The sequence below is a fragment of the Empidonax traillii genome, unplaced genomic scaffold (genome assembly GCF_003031625.1).
Source record: "Empidonax traillii isolate 1590-97213 ecotype Southwest subspecies unplaced genomic scaffold, ASM303162v1 scaffold655:size661012, whole genome shotgun sequence".
Taxonomy (NCBI): domain Eukaryota; kingdom Metazoa; phylum Chordata; class Aves; order Passeriformes; family Tyrannidae; genus Empidonax; species Empidonax traillii.
Window position 1 is genome coordinate 182,467 of NW_020955848.1, and position 21,321 is coordinate 203,787.

Sequence of the window (21,321 nt, forward strand, 5' to 3'; positions counted from 1 at the left end):
GGAATTTTCAGTCTTGCAAGTTAATTAGATGCTATTACATCAGGCTATTTAATTGCCTTTCTCGCCAATAATCTGTGAAGAAGAAAAAAAAAAAAAGTTAATTCCTCTCCTTGTCTTCGGGCAGATTTTGCTCGTTCACGTTTTATTGGATTTGTTCTTCTGAGTTTCACCTACTGGGAACCTCAGCTGCCTCTTTCAGAGGCACAGATCATCTTTAGAGAGCAGGAAACAGGCAATAATACATCCAGCTCTTTGCAAGGAGCCTTTCCAGGTGTGGGGATGGGATGGGGATGCAGCTCCCACAGCCACTGCTTACTCAAGATGGCTTGATGGAGACAGTTTTGTTTTTTTTTTTCAGTAGCAGAAATTGAGTATAAATTGTTTGTCTGATGTCACAGACTGAATTGTTATCAAAGGCCAAGACTGGCCAGGGCATTCCCAACTTCCCAATTTGCTCCTTAATCCCTAGACAAAGCATTATTCTTCCCACCTTCTAAACTCTTTCATCTTCTCTCTCTCTTTTAAGTTAACCAAGAAAAACAGTGAAGAAAGTCAACAAAATATCTTTTCACAGAGTCATGAATCCCTGTTCTCCAGAAAGGAATGTAATTCCTGGCAGCACATTAATTATGCTTTAAGTTGGTATCCCTATAGCTGGTCCTATGTCCTCTTTTTACTGAAAAAAAAGACATCTTATGCCATATTTCCCGTTTCTGTCAGCATAAAAATTAATGTGCTCAGCAATGGCACCCTCAGATCCTCATTTTCTGACAGAGATCACTGAGGTTACTCTCTGTTCTTTCCAAAATAAAGCCACCTTTAAAGTTCAGGGGAGAGTTCAGCATTTCATCAGAGGCAGCCCTGAGTTTTCAGTGGGTGGTGATGGCAAGATCAGCCCAGCAGTGACAGAACCACTCCTGCAAGTCAGCTGCATAATCTACATTTTCCAGGCTCGCTCAGTGTGATTTAGGTGAGTACAAGACTTATGGCTCTTGGTGGCCTCCTCCTGCCATCTTTTTGTCTGTGCAGGTCCCTCAAGGTGGAGTGGCTTGTCAGGGAATGGCTAAATCATAAATAATGAGCTTTTTCCTGCAGCCAAGAAGCTGTGGTTTTTTGTTTTTTTTTTTTTTTTTCCTGCAGCCCATCCTTTCAATAAAAGGGGATGAAGGTCTGTGCAAGCAGGATCCTGGCTCTGCATCCCTTCCCTGCTCCAAGGCAAATGCCAAACACTAAACGAGTTACTTTCATCCTGCACAATAAGTGAAAGGGAAGAGGCTGATTTTCCAAGCTCCACGCAGAGCTCTGTTGACTTCCAGACAACCTTGCTCGTCCCAGGTTACCCAGGCAGGAACGTATTTGCTTATGTAGAAAAATGTTAACAAAAAATGGATGTGAAAGCCCAAGAAAAAGGTACATCTGAATTTGTTCCCTTTTTTTTTTATTTCCTGAAAATTAGGTTGGGCGGGATATGAGCTGCAAGGAGCAGGACAGAGCCATGCCAGGAGGCTGCACTGTGGCAAAACATCTGCACAGATGCAGAACAGAATCATGGAATCACAGGATCCCAAAATGCTTTGAGTTGGAAGGGATCTCAAAGATCACCCAGTTCCACCCCCTGCCATGGGCAGGGACACCTTCCACCAGCCCAGGTTGTTCCAAGCCCCATCCAGCCTGGCCTTGGACCCTTCCAGGGATGGGGCAGCCACAGCTTCTCGGGCAGTTCTGGAGAGACCTGGGTGCGGCTGGAGGTGGAAAATTGTATTTGCAAGAGACTGCTGTGGCCAAAATCACGGTAGCCAAGAGCGAAACAGGACAAATGTCCTGCTGCAGTGGAACTCCTCGTGTCACTGCTCTTGCCCTGCTCATCTGACAGTACAGGAGACAGAGTTCATGAGAATAACAAATATCTGACATTTTCCTTATAAATGTTTTATGTTTTCTAGGAGACACTCGACAAAGAGACGCAAGAGCTAAGCAACCTAGAGACCAGCACTACCCCAAAGGAGCCCAAGTGTTTAAGCAGCTCTAAAAAAAAATATGAAGCATTGAACTTTACAGCTTGGACAAACACAGACAGGAGTGTGTTTGATCTCCCTGAATCAGCCAGGAATCACCCAGAAACCTGATATCCCACCAAAAGAGCTCCATGATCGGGTCACTTTTCCCCACGGGCTCAGAGGTGCAAAACACAGAATTGGGCACCATGGAGGTGATGATGCCAAACCATCTTTTTGTAGGGTTGATAAGGATCTCCTGGGTTATGATCTTTAAGAGGGAAATATTAGAAAACATCCAACTATTGATTTACTATTAGCTCTGAATGCAAAAGGAACTGCATGGACACTCTGCCACATTTCAAGCCAGCGTCACAGCACTTGGAGGAAACAGCCACAAGGTAGAACTCACACATATGTAACTCAGCAGATGACCTTTCCTACACTCTGCATTTACCTATTTTCAGACAAAATTACCTTTTTCCTTTTTCTTTCTTTCTTTCTTTTTTTTTTTTTCTAAACAGGAAATTTAAAAATAAAAAATCCCCCATTTGGTACATTTTGTCAGCTGTGTGTTGCCTACCTAAGTCAATTAACAGAGGCACAGGAAGCAGTGCCTCACAGTGATTTCCCAGGACTCCTCTGGAAATGAGCTGACACATCTCCAGAGATTATTCCCTGCTAAAGTAACTTTAAATAACTATATTAAAAAGCCAGTGGAAGTTGCAAGTAGGGCCTGATTCTGCCTCTCACCGCTGGCCCTTCATATCTTTGGAAATCTGAAACGAAATGTGCTTCAAATGTGCATTAAAACTGCCAGAGCAGTTGCCTTCAAGCAAATGTGATGTGGGACAGGAAAGCACAGGAATGCCCTGTGTTTGTCTCCAAGGCAGAGAGGAGGGATTTTGGGAATAATATTCTCCGTCCTCCCCACGGGCTGCGAACGCACATCTACTCACAGCACAGGATTACCTCTGCATTAATCAAAACCAACTTGATTAAATCTGCTGCTTTACAAAGAAGGGGAATTAAACCAACCGAAAACGTTCATTCCAGGACAAAACTTTATGACACTGCAGCTTTGGGAACAAAGCCCTTCCCGAGCAATCCCACCTGCTCCGCTCGGCTCGCGCGCTCGGGAACAAACACCCCCTTACATGCTGAGGACACGGGTTGGTCTGATCCTAGAAGAGCATCAAAATAAACCTCTTTAAGCACAAAGTTAAACATCAGATGTCAAAAGGGGGGGGGGTGGTGGGTGTGTACTGTGGTTTGGGGCACTTGCTCATGACTTTGCTCTTCGGAAGGAAGTTTTTTTAATTCCCGATCCGACGCCGTTGCGGAAGGACCTTTTGTCGAGAGGTGTCTCCGGGTGAGGCTTTAAAAGTTCTTCATCCCTGCCCACCTTGGCTAAGCAGCTACTCAGCAGGACCAGGCAGTAATCAGGTTTTCCATACAGCTGGCAATTCAAATAAAAAGGATTGTTGCTCTGGAGATTAAAAAAAAACAAGCAAACAAGGAGGGGAAAAAAAAAAAAAAAAAGACAGATAAGACAAGGTAAAATTACGGATTTGTGTATTTGCCAGGGCTTGTTCACTATAAAAAAGCAAAGCAGAAACGCAAAAACAATTTACTGTTTATGACAAGGATGAACTGTTATTTGCTAAGGATTTCTCATACTGAAAATCAGATTTTTTTTTTTTTTCATCGTTTTCCAGAAATCTTCACGGCATTTCTGGTATAAAATACTGACACAATTACGCTCACAGTATGATATGAACTGTTTTCTGTGATGGTGACCAGTTCTGACATGTGACACAGTTTCCCTGGAATAGCATCCGTGTTTATTGCTGTAAAATGAGATTTTTTTTTCAGTGAACAATGAAATAGAATCTTGTTGTAACTTGTGTGAAGTTATGTAGCTTAAATGACAGGTAAGAGAAAACAAAAATCCCTGTAAAGCAGAAATCTGGGAGAGGAAGATTTCCAGTAGGTCTGAGTGGTGATGGTAGTAGCAAAGTTTAATAATGAAAATAGAGTAATAGGAATTTTAAAAATTCTGGATGAAAATCCATTTAGGTCTGTGGACACATTCCTTCCACCTGCACTTTTCAGGATAAAAATGCAAACTGCATAAAAACTTTTACAGATTTGAACTGCCCTTACATTAAACTGCATTTGAATTATCACTGAATTATAAAATCAAAACATTTCCTGGCACGCCTGTAGCTGCTGTGTGCATCTTTCACCGTACCCTCATTTCCCAGCTGCTTGATTATCTATCTAAAAACAATACTCTTCCACCTCTAAAAGTTCCATGTAAAGCCATGGGATTAACCCCTGCCTTCACCGAAATAAAATTCAGATTTACTAGTTTTAACTCAGTGTTCTATTGCTTTTATTTAATACTCTTGAGTACTTTATATATTTTTTGTTTGTTTGTTTAATGATTCTTAACAAACAAGACCAAGTCCCAGCCCCTTCTGCCACAGATGAGGGGTTTCCCCAGACTGAATTTTCTCCCTAACAAGAATAAACACTTTTTTTACAAAAAAACCCCACAAAACCAAACCCAGCACAGAGAAATTCCCCTTTGAATTTTTAGCTGCTGCCTCCCTAGACTTCCCTTACTGAGGAAATGACTGTTACCTGGAAATGGAATAAATAAACGCAATAAATTGCAAATAATTAAACTCAATTTTACCTATGACATCACTGCCACACAGAGATCCATTAGGAAAAGTGGCTGCTCAGACCAAGCTGTGCCCAAACTCTCCACGATCAGAAATGAAAGATGATTCAGCATTTACAGAAGTAAAACAGAGAGGGGAGCCAGGCAATGGATACTTTAGGGATAACAGGGATTTCACATCCATAAAATAACCACTAGCCAGAAATTCTGATAACAGCAGATCACCTTAATGAAAAGATAATGATGCAAAACACACCAGAGGAAACGCAGAAATATGAGCTGTGGCTCCTGGAGCTGATTTACAGCCATAAAATACGGGGATCTAAGGAAGGCTTCGTCCAAAGGAGGGAAATTGGTCATCATTAGAGATAAAATATCTCATTCCACGTTGGGGAAGTCTTGGGTAGTGTCTGGGTGGCTTGGCCAGCAATGGAAAGGATATTAATATTATTTATGTAACCTGCTCCCTTCAGCTTTACAGGCTGTTCTACTTTCTCTCGTAGCTCAGTCAAATTTCCACTCCTGACCCTATGAAATAATTCTCCACAGCTTCATATAAGAATTTCAACTTGCCCTATCCACTGACAGATGAATTAATTGGTTTATAAACAAGCTGTCAATAAGTGAAATTAATACATGTATCTAATTGTACCTATTTGATGTAGGCAAGGAATTAAGAAGAAATGAAGAGATTTATGGTTTTTTTTTCTCTTCCATACAATATTTCAGCTCCCCACACTCCACATTAATTATGCACTGGATTTCTCACATGATTATTTTAGAGGCTTGCATATTTTATTAATAACTAAAGCAAAAATTGGGTTATACTCCAGGGAAATTAGGTAGTGATAATTAACCAATAGCTTTAAAACAAGGAACTTCTTTCATTTCATAGAAGAAAACAACAACAAAGAAGCACTCAAACCAAGAAAACTAATTTAAATAAAACAGCAATTTAAAATACATGAAGCATCTCATCTTGGAGTAAGCAAGGAGTGTGACTTACCATGGAAGGGCCAACTGGGTAACCCGAGCACACGAATGTCATTGAGATCCAAAGAAGGAAAACAAAGTTTAGCCTGCATAAACTTCAAAGAAAAGAGGAGATTAATTAAAATTCGAACCAAACCCAAGCAAAACTAGGTGAATACAGAGAAAAACACCAAAACCCAGCACATTTTCTCCATAAACCAAGTAACCAGCAGTGTCTTTACCTGCTCATTTTTCACTCAGGAGAGTGAGTGTATGTACATGCAGTTCTGCTCCCGAATTCCTCGCACATCCCTTCAGTTCTTTCTTAGATGACCATTTTATACCAGAGTTCAGGAGTGAAAATGTCATCAAAGCTGATTTTATTATGACTAATTGGCCCTTGTTTGGCCTTTTCTTCTTGTTAAATGGGAAAATGGCAAGAACACGCGTTCAGCTGCCATTACGAAACCAGCGAGCGATTTCATTTAAAGTGTCCCATTAAATGCCTCTCAGGAGGGTTTATTGGTACGTCTGGACCATCACAGCAAACCTGGGCAAAGGTCTAAGGATTTCAAAAATACGTTTCAGGAGTTTGTTACCACTTCCAATAGATCAGGTTAAGACCTTGGAAAGGCTGGCAGCGAGGGAGAAACACTAAAACTGCACTTTGAGTGGAAAGTTCCTCAAAGAATCTTATTACACTCAGAGCAGCCACAATACAGAACAATATCTATCTACCTGTCTTTTTCTTCTCCCTTTTTAAAATTCACATGCTTGGTTTTTAATGCACCCCAATTTTGAGTGTTTTTCTTTGAAATTAAGTCCTGTGGACATTTATTTCTTCTGTTACACGCAGACATATCTCAGCTGACATTAGGTTTATTCAATCAAATCTGCTGTAGGATTAATATATGGCTTTAATTTCCAGTGCAGCAAATGCTTGCTGTCGCTGTCTGAGAGCATAATTTGTTGCTGCAATAGATTTAATTGTGTGACATTTTGGGGGGTTGTGTGGTTTATCTGTACAGAGTCAGCCTCCTGATGTAGATGCACCTAATTCCAGGAGGCAGATTGCTGGAAGACCTTCAGGTAAGACTGGGAGAAAGGTTTGTAAGGGCCTTTAAGAGTTTTTATAGAAAAATTCATAATGGGATCGTGGATTGTGACTGACAATTTGTTCCTCACTGTTCAGGGTGGTGCTGATCATGTCAGTGGTTGAGATAATCCAATGACTCTTTGAAGACTTTTAATAAGGACGTGCTTGTAGTTGGTGGTAAAGCAGTTCAGGAGCCTTCAGGACCAGCAGGGCTATAGAAATAGGGATAAATTAGCCTCAACTAAACCCTGCAGTCTGCAATCCCTTAAGAAAACCTGAGAGGAGAACATTTCACTATTTGCATATTCAGTCTGTGTCCTCTTATTCAGAGAGAAAATCCTCTGGTTTGAACCGAACCTCTCGTTCCCACTCTACGGGACCTCCAGCTCCAAGGATAAGAGGATTAGTCCGTGTTTCTGCTGCAAAGAAAAGCACTTTGGGTCAGATTCTGCTCGAGCTTAGTTTGGTGTCAGCTTTCACTGCATCTGCATTTAGTTTTACTCCATTTTCATACAAAACTAACCTGCCCACAACTCTGTTTGTGAAGATGAGGGACAGGAACAGGTTTGTGATAAAAGTTCAGGATTTCCACGTTCAGCCGTAGACTCTCCAGTGAACTTTGGTGCGCTACTAACTTAGTTTTTCTTAAATCATGAGTTGTTTGATCTCCTGGTGCCCCTCCACTGTGCCTGCTCAGCACCTCCCATGCTCAGCTTTATCACATCCCTCTAAAAGAGAGGATTCGGCCACATTTCTGGCTCACAAGCTTTGGACACGAGAGGTGCACAGAGACTCCCCATGGGCACCTTCAGCATGAGCTGGTGATGGGAGGACAACCAAGTGAGGCCACCAAGCAGCTCCCAGGGGGTTCCAGGGAAACCTCAGAAAGGATAAAACTTTGTAGAGCCTGGAGCCAAGCAGCAGGTTATGGAAACTTCAAACAGCATGGGAAGAGAGTTCCTGTGTGACTTTCCAAGGAAGGAGAAAGGATGATCACTATGCTCCTTAGGGATGTTTCCTGTGGTCCAGAGGACTTGGCTCTTGTAGGAGACAGGCAAGTAATGTTTGGGTTTTTCTCCCCCCTACAAAATCCAAGAGGAGATTCCAGGTTTTCAAAGGCTTTGACCAACCACAAACAGCTTTCACATGGAAGAACCATAAAAACATGGAAGAGTTTAGATTGGAAAAGCTCCCAAGACCATCGAGTCCCAACCACTAACCCACGTCCCCAAGTGCCACATCCACATGGTTTTTAAATCTCCCCAGGGATGGGGACTCTACCACTGCCCTGGGCAGCTGAGTCAGGGCTGGACAATAAGTTTTGGGAAGAAATTTTCCCTGATATCCAACCTAAACCTCCCTGGTGATGCAGATGGCCCTTGGACAAGTAAGAATTATCGAGACATCACCACCCCAGAACGGGGCTCAAGGGCTTTGCCCACCCCTCAGACACGCAGAAGTGGTTTCACCTGAACATTCAATCCCTCATATTTGCTTCTCCCTTCTTTCGGTTTATTTTTATCTGGCTCTTCAGGATGCAACTTAACGCACCACAACTGTGATTTGCATGCAGAAAGCGTATCTGGAGATTTAGATACATTCCAGATATTCCCACTTCAGGTTTGGAGGAATCAGGTTTAATAGAACAAGTGGCAATTGACATTTCTGGCTTCTCCTCTCTGTCTGCAGGGCACCCAGACAGAGGCTTTGCTCCCAGCCAAGGTTCACTGGCAGGTATCACAGGTCACAGCAATCATTAAGAACCATAATAAAAAACTCCCAGCATCCATAAAATTTGCATTTTAGGAGAATGAATTAGCAGCAATATCCTCCACTTGCCTGCAAAGCTGACAGCATCACCTCTTCCCTCCTGCTTCTTTGTTAAAGGAACAGTGCATTGAACCTTGTTACTGCTTTCCTCTGGTTTTCCCCCAAAAACCTATGAAACAATAAAAAAAATTGCTGATAAGCCTCTCAAACCTTGCAACTTAATGAGCTTAACAGGCCTATAAGCTTTAAAATGTGATATATCCTTCCCCCATCACAGCAGTCAATCTAAAGTGTTTAAATTAACTTCGCTAAGGGAACAAAACGATAAAAATTGATGAACACACCAAACCCTGTGTTTGTGGTCCACTGGTATAACCCCAAACATGAACAGCAGGTTCATGCTCTGGATAAAGGCAAGGTGTGGAATCTTCTTGTTTTCCTCTGGGATGCTTCCAGAGAAACCTCAGCATGGCTTTTCCAGAGAAGGCCTCCAGGATGTTTTGCTCCAAGCTCAACTTTTTTGTTGCTTTCAAGAACACAGAGAAACCATTCGTTCTGAGACCGTTGCAGGGTGCAAGATGGAAACTAATCATGCTCCCAGCATATAAATCTGTTACTGGCTCAGTGATAATAGAAATCCCAGCAAGACACGAAGACAGAAGAAAAACAGGAGGAGTCAGAAAGTAGGTTTATTCCTTTGGTCATTATTGCTGTGTTCTCACTGCCAGCGAGGGGACACAACCAAACCTCTGCTTGCACCGCTGGGATCTCATCTGCAGAGGCACAAAGGAGCTGAAGAGCTGCTGTAGATGCACACTTGACTGTCTCTGTGCATTGTCTCTAATTCCCTTAAAATCAGTTTTGATGTGGTTGCTCCACTCCTTGAAGTGTCCAAGGACAGGCTGGATGGGGCTTGGAGCAACCTGGGCTAGTGGAAGGTGTCCCTGCCCAGGGCAGGGGTGGGATTAGATGATCTTTAAGGTCTCTTCCAACCCAACCATTCTCTGATCCAGACAGAGCCCGGCCCTGGCTGACAGGGGCGAGGGGCTCTAATGCCAAATGGTGCAGCACTGGTGGACACAACTCTTGCCTCCCTCCTGCTCTTGGATATTTGACAGGCAGTGCCTGACCATCTCTGACTCGTCCCCAAGCACGTGGCACTCGTGCCTGTGGCCTGGAACTGTCCTCTGTGCCCCTTCCTTGGCTCCTGTGCCACCTCCTTGGCTCCTGTGCCATCTCCTTGGCTCCTGTGCCATCCAGGTGTTCTCACCACGTGCTCTCTGTGGAGGACACAACAGTCTCATCAAAGGCCAGGTGCATATTTTGCCAGTCCACTGAGGCCTGTGTTGGCTGCTGTGGATAAACAGCTCTGTGTTCCTGTTTCAGCTTCAGAAGTTCTCCAGAAGGAGGGACACGTTTATTGGATTTCACGTTGGCTGCTAAAGCTGCTGCCCACAGAGCACAGTCCTGTCAGGGACACGCTGCTCGAGCTCCTGCAGGCAGGGACAGCTCCTGACTGAGCCCTGGCACTCAGCCCTGGCTTAAAAGATACTTGGCTCCTTTTTAAAACCTACTTTTAATGCAACTGCACTCAGACATCGCTCCCCTCTAAGCCTGAGCTTGCAGGGGTTAATGCACCTTCTGACGCACAGGTTTGATCTACGGGAGGAAGAAAATCAAAAGGCATTCAAGGCAGCAGAGGCACTGCCAGTCCTGCCTCCCCCTCCACAGCAGTGCCTGGGTTTCCTGGATGGATGCTCAGCGGGCAGGAGGGGAGCAGCAAGGGCTGTGTGAGGAACAGGTCTGAGATTTGTGGACATACTGACCCTGGGAACTTCAGGATCCCTTTCTCCACCCGATTTTGAAGCACTTCAGCATCATGAGGGCTGTGCACGTCACTGTCACAGCAAAGAGGAAGGAGCTGCAGTTGGATCCTCCCATGCCAGGAGGAGAAATCAGCCCTAAAGTCACGTTTTTGGTGCCACCTCATCCAGGAATTGTCACTGTGTCACAGTCACCATCCTCAGGATCCGACAGTCTAAACCATCATCTCTAATTATATATATTCCTTTTCCTGGTTACAATATACACAGAGATGGTGTGGGCAGAGACAGATTGAGTTTTCCTTATCCCACTCCCAGCACGGGGCAGAGCTGCTGCTGATGTCAAAAACCGATGACGGAAAGCGATGCCAAACGTCATCATCTCCCGCAGCACGTGGCACCTCACAGACCCCCTGCCAGGCCACAAACATCCACACCACTTCTGCTGATGCCACCACACTCCACTTGTGCCACATCCCACGTGGAATGGCAAAAAAATAAGTTTTTTTTGGCGAGAACATATTTAAACACAGCAGCAATTTACAGATTTACAGATCTCCTGCGTTTTTTGGTCAGGTTCCTTTGCACGCCTTCAGAGAAACAATCTGCACGAAGCCCAACATGAAAAACAAGCTCTCCTTGTTCTCTCTGCACCACCACCAAGTGTTAAAGCCATTTGATAATTTATCTGGAGGGACAAAACCCAAAAAAAATAGAACAGCAGAGCAGACAAAAGTTGCTCAAACCATTAAGGGGAGGCTCAGCAAGGGAAAAGTGGTGGTAATTAACATTTTTGCTGCGCTGATTTGTACATGCCAAAGTAATTTATGCACGCAGAAATGTCTCAAATAGATCCTGCAGGAAGTTGCTGCCTAAGAAAAGATGTCAGTGCTGAGCTAAAAAGACACCTGTCAAAGCCAAAACCCAATTTCTGTTCAGATGCAGCAAAGATCTCAGTGATCTGAGAAAGCCTGAATAGTTGCTGAAGTAGAAGGCAGAAAGAGAAAAGAGCCCAGATAGACAAGAAAAAGAGAAGTTTTTTTGAGGAGAGTGAGGAGAAAAGGATGTAGGAAAGTCTGATGTGACTTTAGAAGGAGAGATCAAACTTTAAAGGGATCAGACTTTAAAGGAGTCAAGGAAAACTAACATAAATATTATAAATAGTAAGGAATAGGAAGGAAGAGCTGGGTGGCTTTGAAGGGCACAATTTTTTCTGTATCTCAAGGTTCTCTCATGGGTAAGGTGAAAGAAGACAAGGAAAACATACCCAGTGTTTTCTATTATGCTAAGATGCCAGCAGAATATTCTGTCTCAAGTAAGCTTGTGTATTTTCATCGACAGAATCTCAGGGCAAACCCATTTTTTTCCTGCTCTCTAAGTCCTTGGGATGTCACAGCAACAGCACTGCATCAACCAGGAATGGACAAAAGGGAGCAAGGTGGGGCAAAAGCCAGAGCTGGCAGCACAGCTATCCCAAGGAATTATGTGGGGAGGCAAAACGTGGGACACAAACCCGCAGACCAGCAGCAACTGCAAGGACAGAAAGGGACAGAGAGGATGCTGAAAGCTCATCTGGATACTCAGCACCTACAGGCTGGACAGAAAGGGAGGAATTGCTCCCACCTGAGCAGGATTTTATGCAATCCAGAGTGACCTTCAGGACAGAAAACAGGTCAGCTGGATGCAAAACATCTGCCAACAGGCTCACTGCCTCCACAAACAGTCCTGATCAGCTGGGTTGGAAGCAAAGTTACCTCTCATTTGGCAGAGAATTATGAGAAAATCTCCAAATCACAACTCAGGGGTGACTCAATTTCCTTCTGAACAGGCAACATTTGCGAGGCAGAAATCTCAGCTGTTCCCTAGATTAGCTCTTGGCATTTCTGGAGAAGGGTAAGATGCCACTTTGAATTTGTGACACGAGACCTGAAGTACCTTCAGGAACTAAGTGGCTACATCTGGAACAGCTCTCATCATTTGGAGGAGGTGAGAGGACACACCTTTTTTTCCTCCACAATGCAGAGCTTTTTCCATCTGTCTTTCATGCTCTTTTAGCTCATTGCTATTTTCTTTCTCCTTGTCTGTGCCACTTAAATAAACAAGGATACTGCAGACTCTTTAAAGGAGTCCTTCTTTCCCACAAAAGCCTTTTGAAAGGAGGGATCTTCTCCATAATGACCCACTAAGCAGAAAACAAACAGGCACTGAGCCCTAGAGCCAACGTGCTTTAAAATTTGCTGGTAGGGAGATAAAATCAAAGCCTGAGCCTGCCTTGCTCTGCAGCCTCTGAAAATGCCAGGCCTGGATGATTTCTTGGCGACTATCAGTGCTTATAAAGGTCCTCAAACAGCACAGGTAATGTGGCTGTCAAACATTTCGGTGCCCAGGCTGACGTGCCTTTTGTCTGAACGTGAGCGACCAAGGAGCCTGATTTCCCCTTGTGTTCTCTCCCCCTTAGAAAAGGCTTCATCCAAAAATATCACACACCAAAAGACAGGAGAAGTTGCAGTTTCCTCACTGAAAGCCTCTTGCAGCCGACTGGATTTTTCTGGCTCTGTGCAAGGATTTCTTTGTGCCCAATTATGTTTCAGTGTGTGATGTAACTCCTCGAGAAGTTGTATCTGGAAAGAGACTTTTAACGAGGGCCTGGAGGGACAGAACAAGGGGAAATGGCTTTAAACTAAAGGAGTGTAGGTTTAGATTAGATTAGAAGGAATCCTTCCCTGTGAGGGTGGGGAGGCCCTGGCACAGGTTGCCCAGAGAAACTGTGGCTGCCCCATCCCTGGAAGTGTCCAAGGCCAGGTTGCACAGGGCTTGGAGCAACCTGGGCTAGTGGAAGGTGACCCTGCCCATGGCAGGTTATGGAATGAGATGGTCCTTAAGGTCCCTTCCAACTCTAACCATTCTGTGATTCTATGATACTCTGTGATACTTTGATTTCTGCCTCTCTTATTCTTCTCTTGCTTGCATGAATACCTAAATAAATACCAAACCTCATCTCTCCTCCACTCTCCACCATCTGAATTCCCCTTTTAGCCTCAGGGTCTTCAGGATTTTTACCCCTCCCCACAGCTGCCAGCTTTGGAGGTAATCAGCTTCTTAATCAAGAGTACAGATTAGTAGGAATAAACACAAAATCCAATATTAGAAAAGCTCGTGTAACCTACTCTCTGAGGAACAGGGAAGGCCACAGATGCTGAGGATCAGGATTGTTTCCTGAGACAGGACAGTGGGTATTCTCCAGCTACTCACCACAGAGTTTCACTGCTCTGGTCTCACAGGAGAAGCTCTGAAGGCGCAGCACATGAAAAGGAGCAGCTCTCCGTTCAGCCTGGCACTGCACTGACTGCCAGGAGCAAACGTGTAGTGCTCAAAAAACCCTGTGCCTCTTTCTTCCTTCCAAAGGCCCTTCCTGCTGACAGCCCCCGCTTTCATTTGAGCGCGGAAGGTTCACGCTTTTAAACCCAATTCCCAGCTCACAAGTACGCTGCAGAAACGACACGCTGGACTTCAATGTCGCACTTCTCAGTGAAGTCTGAGCGTGTCCCAGCTCTGAGGGGTGAGGAGAGACAGGGCATCGCTTTCAAAGGGCTGAGGGCATCGTTTTAAAGTCAAGAAGCACCTCCAGAGCTGGAGGACTCGGCTCTGCAGCAGGCCAGGAGCACACCTGAGTTAACACTGTGTGGAAGCACCACGTGCTCCACTCAGCTGGGCCTCAGCACTGAATGGGTGTGGTGGGACCCCAGGGTTTATGGGTGCGAGGATGTGCCCCAGGGACAAGGTGATGCTTCCCCTCGTGCTTCGTGAGCACCATCCCCACCAGCTCAGGGATCTCTGCCCAGGGCTCCTGCCCTTCCTCATTGCCTCAAGAGATCAGAGATGCTCCAACTAGCACAACAAATTATGAATGAGCAGCTAAGGGAGAGAAGCTCCCACAGTCCCAGTTACCGCAGCAGGAATGACACGACCACATTACACATAAGAGATCCCTTGAAACTCAAATAACCCCACAGTTCTCTGCCTTGCCAAACTCCATAATATCAGCATTGCCTGAGCCATCAGGACAGGAGCTAAAAATACTCTGATCCAACCCATTGCAGGCTCCTGATGTGAGGGCAGAGTCTCTTAACGTGTGCTCTGTGGAAGTGTTGCAGTGTGTGGCCTCGGGGCAAGTCTGCACCACGGGCCCGACACCGACAACCATGTGGCCAAGAGGCTCAGCCCAAAGTTCTCCCATTCCCCTGGAACAATTCACAGCTCAGCCCTCCTGTGGTTTCTTGGTGCATCTCAGAGTCATCCTCTCCTTTTTCAGTGCCAAACTGTGTTCTTCAGCCACATCAATTCGCTTTGCAGTCCCTGCAGTTCACAAGCTGTAAACTGGATGTTCCTGTTCCACATGTCAGGGATGGGAGACACAGACTGAGAACTCTGCATCTCCCAGGGCTATTTTCTAACCTAGAACCTCCCCCCACACCCCACTGACACATTTGGGGTAGTGTAGCCCAAACAGGTGCTGGGGAGGGGTTTTGAAGAGGAGCACGCTGTGTTCATGCAGTGTCATGTTCTCCACTGTCCTTCTGTGCTCAGTCCTGTTTTCCACATGAATGGACTCAGAAACAAACCAAAATGTATTTACTATGGTTTTCTTCTGCTGCACAAAGTGATGTTTTCATAGATTCCCAGAATGGTTTGGGTTTTAAGGGGACCTTGAAGATCATCTTGTTCCACTCCCTGCCATGGGCAGGGACACCTTCCACTAGCCCAGGTTGCTCCAAGCCCCGTCCAACCTGGCCCTGGACACTTCCAGGGATGGGGCAGCCACAGATGCTCTGGGCAACCTGTGCCTCCCCCCTCTCACAGGGAAGAATTTCTTCTCAGTATCTAATCCAAACCCACTGTTTTTGAATTTAAAGCCACTCCCTTTGTCCTTTCACTACCTGCCCTAGTGAGAATTCCCTCTCCAGCTCTCTCGGAGTCTCTTTAGGTACTGACAGGCTGCAATAAGACCATCCCAGACATTTCTTCAGGGGGTCTTCTCCTCTCCCCTTCCTAACTTCAGCCATGTGGGGTTTTTGTCTCTTGTCTCACTGCTATTTCTCTTTAGCTCCAGGTTCACCTGCCTGTCTCTGCCCCCTGAGAGGAGTTTTTCCTCTGTGCTCCCAGAATCCATCATCCACTCCAGCAGGTTGTGCCCAGGCTACGTGTCTTGAGCAGTTTATTCTGGACAAGACCAGCCCCGTGAATGACCTTAACTTGGAGAGGGAATATCCCAGACTCATCCAAAGCACATTTGCTTTTCCAGCCTCCGGGAAGCTCAGCGAGGCACGTCTGCTGAGCGCAGGCTCTCCAGCACGGAGGGAAGCTGGCCAGGCAAGCCCTGCACCCTGCTGGGGATGAAGATGTTACAGTTGCCTGGGAAACCACTCCGTGGGATCACTGAAATGCATTCTATATGTTTGCCTTCAGATACAAGATTATCACCTTGTCCATGAGCAGTGTCGGGAGAAAATCCTGCGACGGGATAAACTCAGGCTGGAACCTGCAGGAATCAAATCACTCTTTTCACACAGAGAAATCCAATATAAAGTGACTCACGGTCCAACATCAACCACATGTGCCCTGCAAGGATAAAGGTGGGCCACAGTCAGAGCATTAAAGCACCTCATTCCTCAGCCAAGGACACAAGGACACAGTCCATTAGTCTATTACTGGCAGGTTGAAGAACTGTCTGAGTAGGGAGAAAAGATCTATAATCAAAGGAGATGGGGTTATTCAAGGACTCAGAATATTTATTTAGATTCAATGTTTTTAAATTTGGATTTTTTTTTAACCTGTTTCAAGGAAGAATGCATTCAACAATTACAGCAGGAGCACTGGTAGCCACCAGGTAGCCACAAGCCAGGCCCAGATGGAGGGTGGGGTAAAAATCTCAGTTTGCACCTTCTCACAGCAATGAGCAATTCTGGACTCATCCAAGAAGTTGGAACTCTGTCACATTCCTTTCCCAAGGTTTTCTCTGGCACCACAACAGTGACATGGCACACAAAACCCCACAGACTTAATGGTGAAGGAATTCCAGCAAGGACTGGCAAATGCTGGTTTGGGGGAAATCAGGTTTAATAGCAAGCAGGAAGGGGGAAGAACTTAAGGTTAGGTGACATTTTATTACGAAATAACAAACCAACAAGTCAAATCAGGACTGGCTTGTGTCTAAATATCACAGATCCATAGAATGGTTTGGGTTAGAAGGGACCTTAAGGACCATCTCATTCCAACCTCTTGCCATGGAAATATGGGGGGGGGAGTATTAGACCAGTTTTAGAGGAGAAAGAGCAATAAAGAAGAGCAAAATATTGCTCAAAATTTCCTATTTCTGGCAGCAGTTTAAACAAGGAACCCGGTACAATTTCACCGCTTGCTTACCTTCAATCAAAGAACAACACTGGGCTTTAATTCCTCCTGTGGGTGTAGTTCAGCTCCTAAGTTAAAATCCTGGCTTAATATCCTCTCCTCATAATTTAGGTCAGGGGCAGAGAAGCAACACAGGAGACAGAGAGAAATTTCAAGCTTTGCAATAGAGGCTAAAAAACCCCATCCTGTGCTCGAGGCTCCCGGGGCAGCAACTGCAGCCGCTGCTCTGCTGGGAAAGAGCCAAGCCCTGCGGCCAAAAAAGTGTTTGAAGTCCCTACAGGATTCAAAACCCGGGTTACCAGGCCTTTGCTGGGGTCTCTCTTCAGCCTCTGAGGTTGTTTGACTGGTGGCTGAGGTCAGGAAAGAGCCTGTTCTGCTCTTGGAGTGGCTCATACCCTGTGGGCAGCCTGAAGAGCGGCAGGAGAAAGGCCAGCGTGGCACTGGGAGGGCTCCATTTCCAGCTCCTCTCCTCTGCCAGGGACAAAAAGAAACAAATAGGGATGTTGGAGGAATCACTGGGATCATCCAGTTCATGTGGATGGAAAAAATGAAGGAGGAAACTGTTTAATGGAAGAAAAAGGTGTCTCAGTGAAAGGCTGGGAGAGCTTCGGGTGTTCACCTGGAGAAGACTCCAGGGAGACCTGAGAGCCCTTTCCAGGGCCTAAAGGGGCTCCAGGAGAGCTGGAGAGGGAATTTTTACTAGGACAGGTAATGAAAGGACAAAGGAGAATGGTTTCTCACTGAAAGAGAAATAGATTTAGATGAGACATTAGGAAAAAGTTCTCCCCTGTGAGGATGGTGATGCCCTGGCACAGGTTGCCCAGGGAAGCTGTGGCTGCCCCATCCCTGGAAGTGTCCAAGGCCAGGTTGGGACAGGGCTTGGAGCAACCTGGGCTAGTGGAAGGTGTCCCTGCCTTTGGCAAGGACTGGAACGAGATGATCTTCAAGGTCTCTTCCAACCCAAACCATTCCAGGATTCCATGATTAAACAGCAGATCAGAGCAGCACCAGGCTGGGAGCACCTTGTGTTGTTTTTTTTTCCCAGTCCTTCACTTCAACAATACCAACGAACCAAACCACCTTCCCCTCTGGTCCCTGTGACACAGTTACACACCCCCTCATCAGTCAGTGCCATGTGACTCTGCAGTTTATGATGCTCATACTCATCTAAACACAATTACATTGCACAAGGCTATAAACTCCACGTTCTGGGGGTTCTATCTTAATTAAACTGTGTGTCTACACGCTCTTACTAACTTATATGGCACCTTTCTTGTTAAATATTACAGCAAAATAGAATTGACTCTTCCATTCCTAATGGTGGGCTGGGTTTGTTTTTATTGCCAAAACGCATGTGCCTACATTTTTGAACACCCAAAAATCCTCTGGAGCCTTAGATGAGCAGAGCAGCTTTACAAGGCAGCCCTGGGGTTTTTGCTGGGTCACCATCGGGCCTGGGCAGAGATAGTTCCATCCAGCTGACCCAAAACGCTGCTAAAAACATAGTCAGGTCTTTCAACACTGCACAAAGCAAATTAAACTTCCAGGAATCTGCATCCAATTGATTCCTGACATACATTTCAAGTATTATTTTATTTTATCTTATTTTATTTTTTTTTAGTATTTTTTAGTATTTCAGCTCTGGCTTGGTTTGATTGAGATTTTCAGGAGTGAATAATAATAATAATGATTAATGAAGAATAATAACCACATCCCAGGGGAAAGTGCCATATATTTTAGTTTGCAGCTGGTGGCACTGGGGAGAACACAGGACTTTATGTGCCCTGTTACCAACCGGCCTCTTCGTGTGGGAAAAGGGAAATGAAAAAGAAAAGGAGGAAAGGAAAAACGGAGGAGAAAGGGAAGGCAAGGTTCAATTTTGCACATTTTCTTCTGGTCTAGCATTAACTTGGAGCAGGTTTTTTAAGCCTGGTTCCACTGTGACAGACACCCAGCAGAGGCTGATGGAGCTGCTCCAGCCCTTGCTGCCAACGTGCTCCCGGTGAACCGAAGGGAAACTTCCAGGGGCTGGGATGGCAATTCCCACATTCCTGCTCACACAGCTCCTTGGCCTCCCAGCAAGGGCTGTCAAATTAGGGAGATGGTGTCCTGTAACGTGGATTTCTTTCCTGCAGGTGGGAAAATCTATTTCAGGCTGGGCAGTGAAGTGCCAAAATCACCACGGGGTGGGAGCTGCATCCACTGCCTGCAGGGAGGGAATCCACACCCAGTAGCAGTGCCTGGATATCCAACCTGCTCTGGAGCCTCACTCAAAAAAAAACCAATACAGCTTCAAGGCATTATAGTGATGCAGCAGTGCCAGTGATGCCACCAAACCAACCCTCACATCCGTCCTTTTCCATCTGTTTGGGCACTCTGAGCAAACTCCCCAGCCCTGCCAGAGCAATGCAAGGGGAATGTGCAACAAATCAGGTAACACAGAGAAAATCACTGAGCCAGAACAGCCATAAAAGAGGCCTGAAATTCACTTTTACCTCCTTTTTTTTCCTACTGAAAAAGCAGAAGCTGAAATACCCTGTGAGAGCTCCACACCACCAGCAGAGAGGATCTCACCAGAGAGCTCGGTGAGAACAGTTTCTCTATGCAGAGAGGAGAAAATTAGTGTTTGCTCAGAAGAAGAAGTAGTTTTCAGAGAGAAAAAAATAATTAAAAAAATTAGATCTGAACAGAAATTCTGTAGTTTTAGCAGGAAATACTTAAGTATTGCTGAAGCCAAGCAAGTAAACAGAATGGCAAATAACCAAAGAAGACTTTCACATACGGCTGGACAAGTCAGAGGTGTTTTGTTGCTGGTTTTTTTTTACATTACCTTTTTTTTTTCATAGTCTTTCTGCAAATAAACGTCCCTACACTGGTTTTAGGGAGAGCAATGCATTGGAAAATCACACAGTGCTGGAGAAGCAGCCTGTGCACATCTCCAGGTTTAGCAGGTCAGAGACATCAGGATTTTTCTAGGGAGAATTCTGGATGCTGGTTAAAAACCCTAAAAAATCACAGGTTTTCTTCATATCACATCAACTGTTCCCTTTTCCTGTTCTTCTGCACATAAAGCAGAAAATGCTTGGACTGAAACCTCCATGGAAAAAAAAAAAAGGTGATGTTGCTGCCTTGGGGGTGCTGCTGGAAAACTCTGTGTGTTCTTTTGTCTGCCTTTGCCTGTGGAAAAATCCATCAGGGCTTAAGGCTTTAGGGCTTTCTGCAGCTATTTTATTCTGTGCTTAGTGAAACCCAGGAATCAATATTTATTGTGCACATCACAGTCCTGTGTTTAGCCCCAAAAAGGGGTTTAAATTTGATAGCCAGAGAGTCCATATGTCAACAAACATATGGGCTGTGTATGTCACAGACACTTCACGAAGCACATCTCGTTGTGAAACAAATAGCTGAGAGCTTCAGGAATTTTTTGGAAGTGCCTGAAAACAATATGCAAGTGCAAATGAGGTGCCTAAATCATTTGAGATTATAATTTCAAACAGGGTGTCTCTACTACAGAGTCCTTTGTACTTGCTTCTAGGCCTGTGTGATTTATCCTGCACTCCATCATTGATTTTGCAGTGGTACATCTCTCTTAGCAGGGCCCACATTTATTTCCATAATTAGGATCACTGCAATGTTCTGAGTTTGAAATTGTGGCCCTTTGCATCTCTTTAAACAAAACTCCTTTGAGCCAGTACAACTGTGTTTTACACAGCTCTGTCCTGCAGTGGCAGGGACCTGGAAAAACCCTCTCCCAGAGACTTCAGCTCCTCACTCTTAATAGTAAGATGTCCTAAGAAAAGCAATTTCAACTTATTCCTGGACTGAGTCCCATGAAGGGCTCCATTTGTCTGCGGCAAGCAGGTATTGACCATTCCCATCCATCCCTGTCCATCCCTAATGCATTTCCTCTGCCCACAGAGATGGGGACGGACGTGTTTTCTGCCTGAAATCGCAGCTAGAAAAGCGCATATTAAAGAAATTACCTTGGAAAATACGTCTTTTTAATCTTCCTCCAGTTTTCTTCAGGGGCAGGGAGTAGAAAACTTCTGAGACAGGAGCAGGGGTGGGAGCCCATGACTTCTGAGGTGATGTTTAGTTGGCTGCAGGTTCCATGATGATGGGAAATCCTAGGCTTTCAGCAGTGGTGGCTTTTCATTGCCTGTCAAATAATTTAGGAGAAATCATTACAATGAGAAAGTCAGTTAGAAAAGGCATTGACATTAAAAAAACGTCCTCAGATGAGAAGCAAAGGGTGCTGTGTCCCAAACTTGGGTACAGCAATGGCAGTGACGTCCTTTAAAATACAAATCTGTGATTTGCAGCAACTCGGTCTGCATTTCTTTAGGTAAATTATCAACAGCCTGACCATGAGATTGTGCTGAATACAGATTTTCAACAGAAAAGATGGGGAAAATTTTACAAACTAATGCCCATAAAGACAGATTCCAAAACTGATCAGGAACAGTAACACCAGTTATTCTTGGAAGCACCGGAAAATGAAGGCATTTCCCACTAGGACTGGATGAAACAGTCAAACAGCCCAACACCTGACAGTCATAAAGT

The 21,321-nt window shown here is 45.1% G+C and overlaps 1 protein-coding gene across 1 annotated transcript in view; it reads right to left on the bottom strand.

Annotated features, from left to right (window-relative positions):
• Positions 1-2,564: 2,564 nt before the first annotated feature.
• The window catches only part of NPS (neuropeptide S), a 30,174-nt gene continuing 11,417 nt past the window's right edge, over positions 2,565-21,321 (bottom strand). The window contains exons 2-5 of the mRNA XM_027899297.1: positions 20,742-20,917; positions 10,900-11,035; positions 5,693-5,774; positions 2,565-3,483 (exon numbers count right to left, since the gene is read on the bottom strand). Of these exons, the coding sequence (XP_027755098.1) occupies positions 3,280-3,483; positions 5,693-5,734 (246 nt within the window). The 5' untranslated portion in view covers positions 5,735-5,774; positions 10,900-11,035; positions 20,742-20,917 and the 3' untranslated portion in view covers positions 2,565-3,279. The remainder of the gene's footprint in view (positions 3,484-5,692; positions 5,775-10,899; positions 11,036-20,741; positions 20,918-21,321) is intronic.